Here is a 12,713-nt window from a genome sequence, read left to right on the forward strand (position 1 = left end):
TACTAAAGAAAAATGTATTTCCATTAATATGCACCAATTTTGTTATAAAGAAAGTTATAAAATTTACTAGTTAAAATCTGATGTACCCCTTCAAAAAACAAAAATTTAAACACAACGTTCATAGAAAAAGCCATTTCAGAACTCCTATCACCATCAGATTCCTCTCTTTTCACACTCTTAGAAGTGCCCAATGTAAAATAAATTTGTATGTAATTGGTTGGTGTATCTATTCATTCAAAACATTATTATTGAGTATTTTTTTGAATTAGGTAATGTGATATGCAGCAGAAATTGACTAAACTTCAAAAGACATCCATTATATAACTTAAGCTCTTCAGAGGAAAAGCACAAATGTCTATGTAAATATATAAATTTAAGGCAGTAAATTGTATAAAAGAAAAACAATGTAGGAGCGTAATTCTCATGGACGGAATAGAAATGGCTGCCCTGAATAAGAAATATTGAGCTTTATTTTAAACATGAACAAGAGATAAGGAAGAGGAGAGTAATGAGGATGGAGGGAGAGGGATGGCACATGTAAGTGCCCTTGTGGGAAAGGGGACATAGTAGTTACCAGGATATGAAAAGTAGTCATTTTGGCTGCAGTACAGAACTCACCTACAAAACAGAAACAGACTTGCAGACATAGTAAACAATCTTATGGTTATCAGGGGAAAGCTGGTGGGAAGGGATAAATTTTGGAGTTTGAGATTTGTAAATATTAACCATTATATATAAAAATAGATAAAAAATAAATTTCTTCTGTATAACACAGGGAACTATACTCAATATTGTGTAATAACTTTAATGAAAAAGAATATGGAAACGAATACATGTATATATGCCTGACTGGGATATTATGATGTACACCAGAAACTGACACACTGTAACTGACTATATTTCATTTAAAAAAAAAAAGAGTAAAGGGAAGATTAATTCAAGATGAGAAATCTGTGAGTCAAATTGTTCTCTATCTTCTAGTATCACTATGACATCAATTTTTCTTAATTCACTTAGAGTTTAGTCATTTGATCATGTTCCTATTTTTTAAACAAATCATGAACTACGTCTCAATATAGCATCTTGAATAATTATTCTTTCTCTTTAATTTTGTATACAGAAAAGGAGAGAGAGACAGATAGACAGACAGATTACTTTCACAATATGCTAAGGTAGTTATATATTCTGCTTTGATAATTGTCCTGGTCTTCTTTTTTATATGCTTTACTTTAAAATTTGATTTTGGCTTTTGACTAACTAAAGGTAAATTGTAAAATTTTTCCCCAGGGTATTAGTTTGGTCATTATTTCTTTCCTATGCTCCTATGCAATTTTGCCCATGTTTTTAGAGAAGTATTTATACTCAGAGCCCTATATATTTCCTCTCAATTTTGTAATTTAAAGTTTCTTTTGATACTTCTAAATTTTCAGATTTATCTTGTTAATTGTGATCATTAACTGAAAAGATGCCTACTTTAAGGTATAAAGTATTAAATATTATTAAAATACAGTTCCTTGTTTATAAACTTGTAAGTTGGCATATATACATTATTTATGGTTATCTAAAATATATTTCCCTAAAATTGAATCCACTTTAAGTGGGTTTAAAAACAACCTTTATTAACATAATGTCTGTGTAATAGTTTGTCTCCTCCTTAATCTGTATGTACCATACATATGTATTACTTACTGTACCACTGGGTGACGTAATCTTCTAGAGCTCTCTTTCATGTCATATATATATGGGATCCTCAAATAAAAGAGGAAATATATTAACAGAGGTCCTGTGTATTCAGCCAAAAATACCTGAAAATAAGAAGGTGATTTTGGTTAAACAATACATTTTTCTAGACATTATTAAAGTTTACTTAGGGCCATAATAAGCATGTCCACAGACTTAGCTTGCTTCATGAACTGGTGAAATGGACAAGTGAGCATCTAATTTTTTAAAAGAATTAGACTAGGTGCTAATGCAAATAATAAGAAGTCTTCCTTGGAAGAATTAGCCAAGACTTAAGAATAAGGACAATTATAAACAGTTAATTTAAAATAAAAATAAATATTGAACATAATATAATGATTTCCTCATAAATAGTACAAAGGAATTTTTATTTAACTAACCAAACTATTATAAATATATTCCTTCATGTCTCTCCAGCCCCATAAACACTTCATTGTCTTTGATAACTGCCCCTGTCACTGAATGGAATGGCCTATAGTTCCTTTCTTTTTTTTTTTTTAATCTTTTTATGAACATGTCATCTTGAACTCAATTGATTTGACCATGATTCAAATTGAAATAATTTATTTCTCTCTTTTGGAAATTTTAGACTTAATTCTAATGAGTCTGAGTAAGTAGTTTAAATGACTGCCTTCTGAATTCTGTAGTTGAGGGCCAATCAGATATGTGGAGTGAGATATCCAACCTATAGAGAGACAATCATAAGATTTGGAAAGTCTGGAAATGAGACTTTGTGATGGGAGAAAGATTAATTGACTGACTGGTTTTGTGATAGTTTTCTGAATCTGCTAACTGTTCATTATTTGGTTTTGTTTTGATGCTAAAATCAGGTGAAAGTCACTCTCTGAAATTTTCAGCCAGAGAAGGGAAAATAATTTCCCTATGAGGGTTCAAAGAAAAGGGAAAGAATGCAGACATGGCAATGATAAATCCAACTGCCATTACTACTTTGCTTTATGTTTGCCAATTTTCATCATTTTCTAAGGAGGGAAACATGAAGCTGTACATGTTCTGCTCAGATATGCAGGTGTGCATATTGATTTAATGCTCTTATCTCTGGTGAGAATTTTGTATAACTATCTGGGTAGAATATATGATATAATGCACATGCATATTTAATTATATATGTGTATATATATATGCACACACATATCAATAGCTACTTACATATGTAAGTTTCTTTAGTTATACTTTTTAAAAACAATATTATCTCATGAGCCATGAAAGACTTTTATGTGACAGGAAAAACAATGCAACATCTGATAAATTCAGTATTAAGGTAACCTTTTTACTGAGAGAATACATTAATCTATGACATACAACATGCCTAATTATTCAGATATAAATAAAAAGATATTTTCCACTTAGGAGTGTCTGATATGAGAGTCTAGTTAATGCTCTAGAATAATTAGGAGAGTGATTATTTTATTAAAAAAAGTTTAAAAATATTTAAATGCCTCTGATCTAGTCAAGTCAATTTTCAGCAAATTCTGTAGTAATATATCAGGAATGAAAACTATGGCAAACAATAGTTAACCTGGACTGAATGTCAGTCTTTGAGTTAATAAAAATGCTATCACAAATATGAGGTTTTTTTGTATCAGAGGAAATTAAACTACAATCTTATCTCCATCATCCCCTTAAAAAATTGGGAACACCTGGTAGCTTACAGGAATATGTTCCAGGAGAACCAGCATCTTATCACAAATATTTTTCGTGCTGAAACATGGGGGTCAAAAGAGTACCAAAATATGAAGGAATATCCTGACATAAAAGTACTGAAGGGAAATAAAATATAACTTTTGGACAGTGCATCTTTCAAGCAACATATCTATTTGGATGCAAACAGAAGGAAGGAATAGACTTTGATTAAACATAGAAAGTAATCTGAAAATAGTTTTAGAATAAAAAGAAAACAAAAACCAGATAGACAAATAGTAGTAAAACAGACTTCTGAAACAGGAACTGATATTCTTTGGCTAAAAACATGGAGAGTAAAAATAAAATTAAAGCCAAAATAAACTCACAAATATATACTTGCAAGTATACAGCCCAAGCAAATCAAACAAATCTATTAAGACCAGAAACTCCATTATAATCCAGAAGTTTAGTATAGATTCTATATTCAAAATAAGCAAATATGCTCTCTTATTACTTTAAAGATATATTGTGCTTTCAAATTTCAGTTTATTTCCAATGTCAAATTATTTCCTTGCTTTCCCTTTGTTAGAAAGTTCTCTGTATAAACTAATGTGTTGCTTTAAAAAATTTTTTTGTGTGTATATATTTTTTTATTGAAGTATAGTCAGTTAATAATGTGTCAATTTCTGGTATACAGTACAATGCTTCAGTCATGAGTTGCTTTTAAATGTAAAATTCACTATTTCTACTTAAGCAAGCTAGGCAATTAGGATTTTTTGGAACTTCTGAGGAATATTCAACTTGGTATATGTCTAAATTGAAAAGGAAGAAGGCAATAAGCTATTTTAGAAAATACAAATTGAAACATGCTGCTACAATTGTTGTGAATTGATTAGGACTCTTGTGCTTGGACTGCCCTTAATACATTTTATTCTCCGTTTAAAAACAATTTTTTTTAGTCCTATCATTATTAAGGTAGTGTTGGCTTTGTATGTTGTCTAAAATTGCAATTGACAGTTAAAAACAAAATAAATTGTATGTCTCACAGTTGCTGGAAATCACTGACAAAAATAAAGTAGTGCCAACCTTAACTTTCTAAAGATAGGAGAGCTATTAAGTAAAATTATGAGAACATCTCCCTATAGTAATTTTACTTTGTACTCAATGAGTACTATGGGAAGCAATATGATACCAGAAGGCTATTTTAAAAATTTAACCATTATATGAGTAACATATAATGGAGAATTCTATTCAACATTATTCAAACAAACCATCCTAATGGGACCAGCAAGAAAAATTGATTGAAATGTTTTTCAGGAGCCAAAGAATTACTGAGTCATTGAAGAATTAGAAGGTTGAGATGTTTAAAATGGGGCTCCAGTGTAGTGACCTGGTAAATGAAGCCTAGTAACAGATGAAAAGACCACATTTTCTGAGGGTACCTGAGAATGGAAAGACAAAAATTATTGCTTGGAAACTTTTGAAGATGGAGGTGGCTTTATAAAACCTCCAGGATTTGGATTAGAACCTAGAAGAGTTACAGTCTGGGAGTAAAGATGAGACAGAAGTAGATCTATCATCATAGGTACTGAAACTCAGTCTGAAATCATTTCAATCATAGATTCAGTTGAGTTAACCTGGACTCAATATTGCTATTAGTCCATCTGCAGAATGATAAATTATCTTTGAAAGAAGATACCATCTTCCTAGGCCTTAAGTTATCTTTCAATTTTTTCACATCAATTTTCCTTCACCACGTCAGAAGTATGCAAGTATACAAAGAGTGAAGATATTGTGACCAAAACCAAAAAAAACAGTAGACATTGAAAACAGGTGAACTAAAGATTAATGAAACAGAATTGTAAAATATGTACTTTTAAAAAACAATCTTTTAATGTACAAAGAAAACTAAACGTTGAGGAATAAAGCAGATATTTGAAAGCCTGAAAAGAAAAATATGAAAATGTAATATAAATCCCAGAAGGAGAATGCAAAGAGAATAATGGAAAATAAAAAGATGAAGAGATTATGGTAACTAAATTTTTAAATTAAATATATGAACCGTAGACTCAGATAACACTATAAACCCACAGCAGGATAAATAAAACCACAATCATAACTATGCGTACCATAATCAAATTCCTGATAAACAAACAGTGGGAGTCAAAAAACAGAATAATGCAGTTTTGTGAAGTAAAGATAAAAAATAACTGCCAACATGAAATTTTTTCTGCAAAATTATTCTTCAAGAATAAAAGTTGAATAAATAGATTTTAAGATAAACAAGAATTTAGTGCAATCACTAAAGACAGAACCAGAATAAAGCACCAAAGATGTTCTTCAGGAAGAAGGATAATGATTACATATGTCAGCTCAGTATCAGAAGGTAAAACTAAACTGCAATAAAAAGGGTGAATCTAAATAAAGATTGGCCATATGAAATTATAGTGGTAGATTTTGGCTATATATATATATATATACATATATATACACACACACATATATATACAGAAAATTAAAATATGCCATAATAATAGAAAAGTCAGGAGCCCAAATATCTTAATCATTCAACTATCTATGAAGTATCTTCACATTAGTAAACTTAAACAATTTTATTGATGTTCAGTATTTTAAAGCTGCATATTGCGATATCTTGGGTAATCACTAGAGTTAGTGAAAAAGGATTTAGCTACCAAAAGAACAGAAAGTCTACTAGAAAAGAAAGTATGACAATCCAAATGGGGCAAGAAAAAAGGCAGAAAATGGATTATAAGACACATGAGGCAAATTAAAAGAAAATATTGTTTGACAATTAAAAAATAGATAATTTTTTACAATTAAAAACCTATGATTAAAATTTAAAATAAAAAACTATTAAACTATTAGAAGAAATCAGAAGAAAAACTCCCAGGCCTAGGACTAAGCAAAGATTTCTTACATATGATAGTGTGGGCAAAATCCTTAAAAGAAAACATTGATAAATTAGATTTGTATTAAAATTGAAAACTTTTTGCACAGCAATAAAAATCCTGCTAAAAGGCTGAAAAGAAGTTAAAACAGAGAAAATATTTGCAAACCACATATGAGACAAGGGACTTGGATGTAGAATATAAAAGGTGCTCTTTAAACTCAACTGTTGTCCCAGATAAATAAAAACCTATGTTCAAACAAACACCTACACACAGATAGGTAATAGCTTTATTTGTAACAGCACAATACTGAAAACCACTCAGTGTTTGACAATAGGTGAATAATTAAACAAACTGTTACATCCATCCAACTGGATTTTTTTATTGTAAAGTTTTTAATAGTTTTTTATAGTCATAATTTTTATTATAATTATCTATTTTAATTGTCAAACTTTTTTCTCCTATAATTATTTTCTTTTTATTTATTTTGTGTTTAGAAGTTACAGTTTTAAGTACTATTAACAAAAAATAAACAAGAGCTTCCTAACAAGTGAAAAAAATAATTTAAATGTTGGAAAAATTGGCCTCATTAACATATTTATAGACTTTTATTTAATACATACTCCACTGGAAATAAATTATATGACATTTATATAATTTATATAATATTAATATTTCCAAATCACTCTGAGTAGAGAGCACTTTAGTTCTTTACTGTCTATACCCAAAGTTGAAAATCACTTAGTTTCTGAAAGACATACTGACAAGCATCAGCAGTGGTCAATCTGAGATGCTATTGACATTGTGTCATTCAAGCATGATGGAGAGAGAGCAAAATACTGAAAACCACTCTATGTTTGACAATAGGTGAATAATTAAACAGACTCTGTTATATCCATCCAGCTGAGTACTACTCACCAATAAAAAGAAGCAACAACCAGGATGGATGGAAAGGGCACTATACTTAGAGAAAAATGAACATCAATCTCAAAAATTTTTTTGATTCTGTTTATATAGCATTCGACAAGTGACAAAAATATAAAGATGAAAAACAGATTGGTGGTTGCCCCAGGACAAGAAAAAGAGGATGTGAATATAGAAGGGTCACATGAGGGAGTTCCTTTGTGGGAATGAACAATTCTGTATATGATTTTTGTTGGTAGATATGTTAATATATGCAAGAGCTAAATTGCATAGGACTGTACACATACACGAATGAATGTAAAAGTGGTGAAAACTGAATAAGATCTTTAGTTAAGAGGATTTGTATGATGGGAACTATATTATTCTAGTAAACCTTTTTTCTAAGTCTTTCAGTAAGCTCCATGAGACAAGAATTTTCTCAGTATTCTGTAACAATGCACTCTTACTTGATGAAAAATATTATTAAAATCTTAATTTTGATTTTGCTAAATTAGAGATTTTTTTCTTAAAAAAAGAAAACATGATAATGGTTTTATTATAGGAGCACATTTTAATATTTTACAAATGTTCAAGAATGTTATGTGTGGTAAAATATTCCTTTTATTGTATAATTTAGTTGATGTAAAGTGGGTGTGATTGCAACGCAATGTGTGTATTTTGGGCATTAATAGGACTGACTCATTTGGAGCAAAAGAGTGTGTGAACCATAGTGTTGATTTAAAAATATCCAGCCTATTTTTGGAGGTTTCTTTGTCACCTAAATGACTTTCCTTTCAAATAAGCTATAATTTTCTAGTACAATTGTCATAGAATTCTACCTTAGCACTTTTTATCCTTAGTGCTTATCCAAATGATACAGCTGGAATTTCTAATGAACTCAGTTAATGCTGCTCACTCTGACACAGCTTCTGTAGACAGAATTCCCTTTTCATCATAAGTGGACAAAGACTGTGAATATTTTAACCTTTGAAGATCAAAATCTGCTTGTCTCAAACCTCTTTTAGCAGAGGTTATAGGTATCACATTTAAGTATTAAACCTTTTGGTTACAGGATGCATGCATTAATAGGTTGTTTTATGAACATTATAATTCACCTCACAAGGATTCAGAATATTCTAAACTCAGTTTTTAATGCAACAAATTAGTACTCAAAGCCTCAACAAATCTCGGAAACTAAAGCGACCATTTAACGAAACACACTAAAAGTAATTATCTAAATACAAGAAGATGTTAAAGGAGAGATTGCTAGAAAAGTAAAGGTGTGACATTTTGATTAATGAATGTAAACTTGAACTTTTCTTTTTGAGAATTAAATAAAGACATATAAATTATCCTCTGATTGTAATAATTTTAAAATTGATTGTTGCACTATGAAGGGAAACAAAGCACTATGCTGGCAAAAAGAAAGCCATTTTGAATAGAAAATATTACAAGTATAATCACATAACAAATATAAAGTAGAATGTAATCAGAAAAAAATCTTTCAAGTCTGAGAAATACCAAGAAGATAGGTTTAATTTAATTGAAGAATGATTGCACTATTTCTGTATATCAGTGTTAAAATTGTTTTTCAGATTAACTCCTTTACTGCCTGTCAGTAAATATCACAAGTATTTCCTCTTGCTACTGAAGCTATTCCATCTATCTATTCCATTACTCATGAATACTTCATTATTTGTGAAGTAGTGTCAAGTATTTTCTCTGTTTCTTAGTCCTCTGTATCTTGTAATGTAGTCTTCATTCTTCTAATGCCATTGGATTCAGTTGCCACCACTTTGAAAGCCCCTCCTTCAAGACAGTGAAAAGAACACTCCACTTCCCATAACTCAAAGTCTTACTACTTAACTCTGTTTTCAAAACGTCCTCCCCACTTCCTTGGAACATTTTTTATTGAATGTTCTATCTCCCCTCTTTCCAATGAGAAAACCATCTTCATTATCCCCAAGCTCTTAAAAGGAAAAGTTAAAGAAAATACCGTTTAACTGACAAGGCATAAGGAAAGCAGAAATGAGGCCATCAATCATAAGACAGATTGAAAATTTGAAAGGAACTTATCTTCTTAATTTCAACCATGTATATCCATTGCTCCAATTCTTGAGTGAAATTTTGGCCGCTCACCATAGTAAGAATGGAAAATTTAAAATACCATCAGAACAATATTATGTTTCACTATGAATTTATTTGACAGAAAATGTCCTCTCTGTCAGCACATTATTCACATCAAAATATGGGATATGTATATTGCATTTCAAACTGATACTTACTGTAGTCCAACTGACTTGCCGACCTAGGTCTGTAAAATAGAGTGTGACAATGGAGGAAGTTGCAATACTTTGAATGGTTACGTAGTCCTTCAAAAAAGGCCCACCTTAAACAACAAGGAAAGATTATTTTAATACAATTTCAAGGCATAATGATAAATAATTTTTAACGTGAAACTGGAGACAGCTAAGGATGACTTTTACATAGAAATTGTAATTACAATAAACATTTAAAGTAAAATAAAATGTGAATAAACTCATTTTATAAAGTATATCTGGCAAATTTTCAAATACACATGGTTTCCCATGCTATCTAAACAAAGTGCAAGCTCCCACTAGCTACTACCCTATTGTGTTCTGAGAAAGTGTAATATTAGGTAGTATCATAATCAAATATGGTATGAGTTTTTTTTAAGTATAATTTTATGTGTTCATATACATAGATATCAACTGCCCTATAAGTGATTTTATTATAGGATAAATTAGAGTAGAATGATTTCAGTGACCGTTGCAAAACACTAGGGGATGGACATGATTCACTTTTTTAAAAGATCACTATGGATGTTGTGTGGTAACTGGGAAGAAAGGAAGCAAGATTGCTTAGGAGGAAGCCAAAATTCATCAAATAGGAGGGATGATGTTTGGATTAAGGTGACACTGGTGGAAATGTTAAAAATTCATCCATGCCAAATTTATTTTGAAAATAGAGCAGGTTCAACTTGAGAGGAGAGTATTCAGTGGAATATAGACAATGCTTAGATTTTTGGCCTGAGCACTTAGGTGAATGACAATCTCATTAACTCTCATGAAGAAGATTGGGGAAGGACAGGATTTAAGGTGAAAATGAAGATTTTAGTGAGGGTGTGTTTAGTGTGTGATATCTATTAGACATTCAGGTGGGAGCTGTCAAATAGATACTTGGGTAGCTGTGTCTGCAGATATTTAAAAGTCATTAACATTTAAAGCCATGGGGCATGATGAAATTATTTATGCATTCAGTTTGAAAAGAAGGGAATGGAAACTGAGACTGAGCTTTCTAGCACTCCAGGCTTTTAAAGTAAGAGAAATATACAGCAAAGATTACTGAGAAGGAATTTCTCATGAAATAAGAGGAAAATAACAGAACTGATGTCCAAAGACTTGTAAAGGAAATGTTTCTTTCTTAAATATGAATACTAGACAAGTTTGGTAAGTGTATACTGAAAGATATGTACAAAGATGTTCTTTTTAGCATTAGTTGTAACAAAAACATTGTAAAAATCTTAAATGTTCATAAATAAGATATGGACAACTATATTCTGTTTTAATCAAAGGTGTACTGTACAGAAAGAAAAATGAGTAGATTAGAGCAATATGTACCAACATGGATGAATCTCACAAGTATAGTGCTATTATGTTGTTATCATTGTCATTTTTATTTATATTACACTTTATGCTAACCTATTTGTGATTTATTTTATCTCCAATCATGAAAATGTGTCATTTTATTCTCTATTATGGAAAGAAAGGCTAAGATGTTAATTTATGACTATTACTAGGTGATTTTCAAAATCCAAGACATAGATTTACAATCATAATTATAAGTATTTAAAGTAAGATAAAAATATACAATTGTTATATATTAATTTTGCTAATCCAATATGAATATAATGGGCATCATTTCTTTGATTAGCTTATGATATATGACTTTAAAAGAGATCATCTAGGTGGGCCTGAGCTAATAACAGCTTCTTTGCATCTGCATGAAGGAGTCATAAAGAGAAATACTGAGATTCTATATATTAGGGAGAGTCACTGTACCACTGCTGGTTTAAAAATGGAAAAGAGCCACATGGCAAATAATGCAGGTGGCCTCTAGGAACTGAAAGCCAACAAGGAAATAGGGAACTCTGTCATATAACCACAAAAGATGGCTCTGCCACCAAGATTGAAGATGGGAGTAGTACTTTCTCAAGTCTTTAGATGAGAATTCAGCTCAGCCAACATCTTGATTCTAGACTTGTGATAGTTTGAGCATAAAATCTAATCTTACTGTATCTTCAAGCTAATAACCGAGTGTTGTTTTAAGCTGAGAAATTTGTAGTAATTTGTTGCACAGCAATAGGAAGCAAATGTAACATGGTTCAAGGTAAAGACTTTGATATCCAGATGGTCGGTAATGTCATTGTGACAATTGCATATAACAACAAGAAATGTTACTAAGGACAGACACTTCTGATGGCTTTGTAGCACTTGAAATTGTGATGAAAACATCTTTACAAAATGCATCTTTTGACACCTTGGAGGCAATGGTTCCCACTCCTCTATGACCCTTGCTGATTTCAAAAAACAGAACATTGGCATTATATATTTAAAATGTAAACCCATCAATATGATATTTGGATAAAACAACTTAGCAGAATTCAGACATATCATTAATCACACCATTCTTAAACTCAGTAATCAGGGACCCCTTTCCTTGGCATCCCATGCCTGTGTCGTCTTCTAAAGGGAAAAGAATATGTCTAGAGAACCTAGAGTCCAAGAAGAATTGTAACGGAAGCCCATTCCATTTTTCTATATCATATTTTGGCTATTTATAGACCCTGAATTTCCTGCCTAAATTAATTCAAATAGAAGAGTAATACATCTTTGGGGTTCATTTTCTCCCAAGAATGGGCGAGACCTAAGGTGCATACCTTTAAACCTGGGGGTTTGCAAGGCTATTATATAAAAAGGTATGGATGGTTGGAGTCAGTGAGGTGAAGAGAAAGACCAACTCTACTCATTCTTCACACCTTTCTACTGTACAAATCTAAGGAATCTAAGAATTAGAAATTTACCCCTGTATTTCCAGGACATTATGAAGCACATTAATCACAGTAGGAAGAGAACACATTTTAGTTGCCAGTTTGTATGACATATTTATTGCAATGATGGCTGCAATTTTTCACCATTACCATATCAACACCGTTTACAATATGGCTTATAGTTCCTTCTATTGAGTTGGTGTCTATTTCTCCACCCCTTGAATGTAGCTAGCCTAGTGTCTTGCTTTGGCAAAGAGAATGTGGGGAAAGGGATCATATGTCATTTCTAAGCCTGGACCTCAAGAATTTTTGAGTGTTTGTGCTCACTTATCTGTACCTCTGATCCCACCATGAGAACAAGTTCAGAACATTCTGCTGAAACATGAGAGACCGCATAGGGCAGAAAAGAGTGGCTGCAGTTGTGACCACCTTACAACAGTCAGTCCTCA

The 12,713-nt window shown here is 31.3% G+C and overlaps 1 protein-coding gene across 1 annotated transcript in view; it reads right to left on the minus strand.

Moving 5' to 3' along the window:
* TECRL (trans-2,3-enoyl-CoA reductase like) overlaps positions 1 to 12,713 on the minus strand; it is an 86,788-nt gene that overhangs the window by 20,097 nt on the left and 53,978 nt on the right. The window contains exons 4-5 of the mRNA XM_006218767.3: positions 9,479 to 9,582; positions 1,690 to 1,805 (exon numbers count right to left, since the gene is read on the minus strand). Of these exons, the coding sequence (XP_006218829.2) occupies positions 1,690 to 1,805; positions 9,479 to 9,582 (220 nt within the window). The remainder of the gene's footprint in view (positions 1 to 1,689; positions 1,806 to 9,478; positions 9,583 to 12,713) is intronic.

The sequence above is a fragment of the Vicugna pacos genome, chromosome 2 (genome assembly GCF_048564905.1).
Source record: "Vicugna pacos chromosome 2, VicPac4, whole genome shotgun sequence".
Lineage (NCBI taxonomy): Eukaryota > Metazoa > Chordata > Mammalia > Artiodactyla > Camelidae > Vicugna > Vicugna pacos.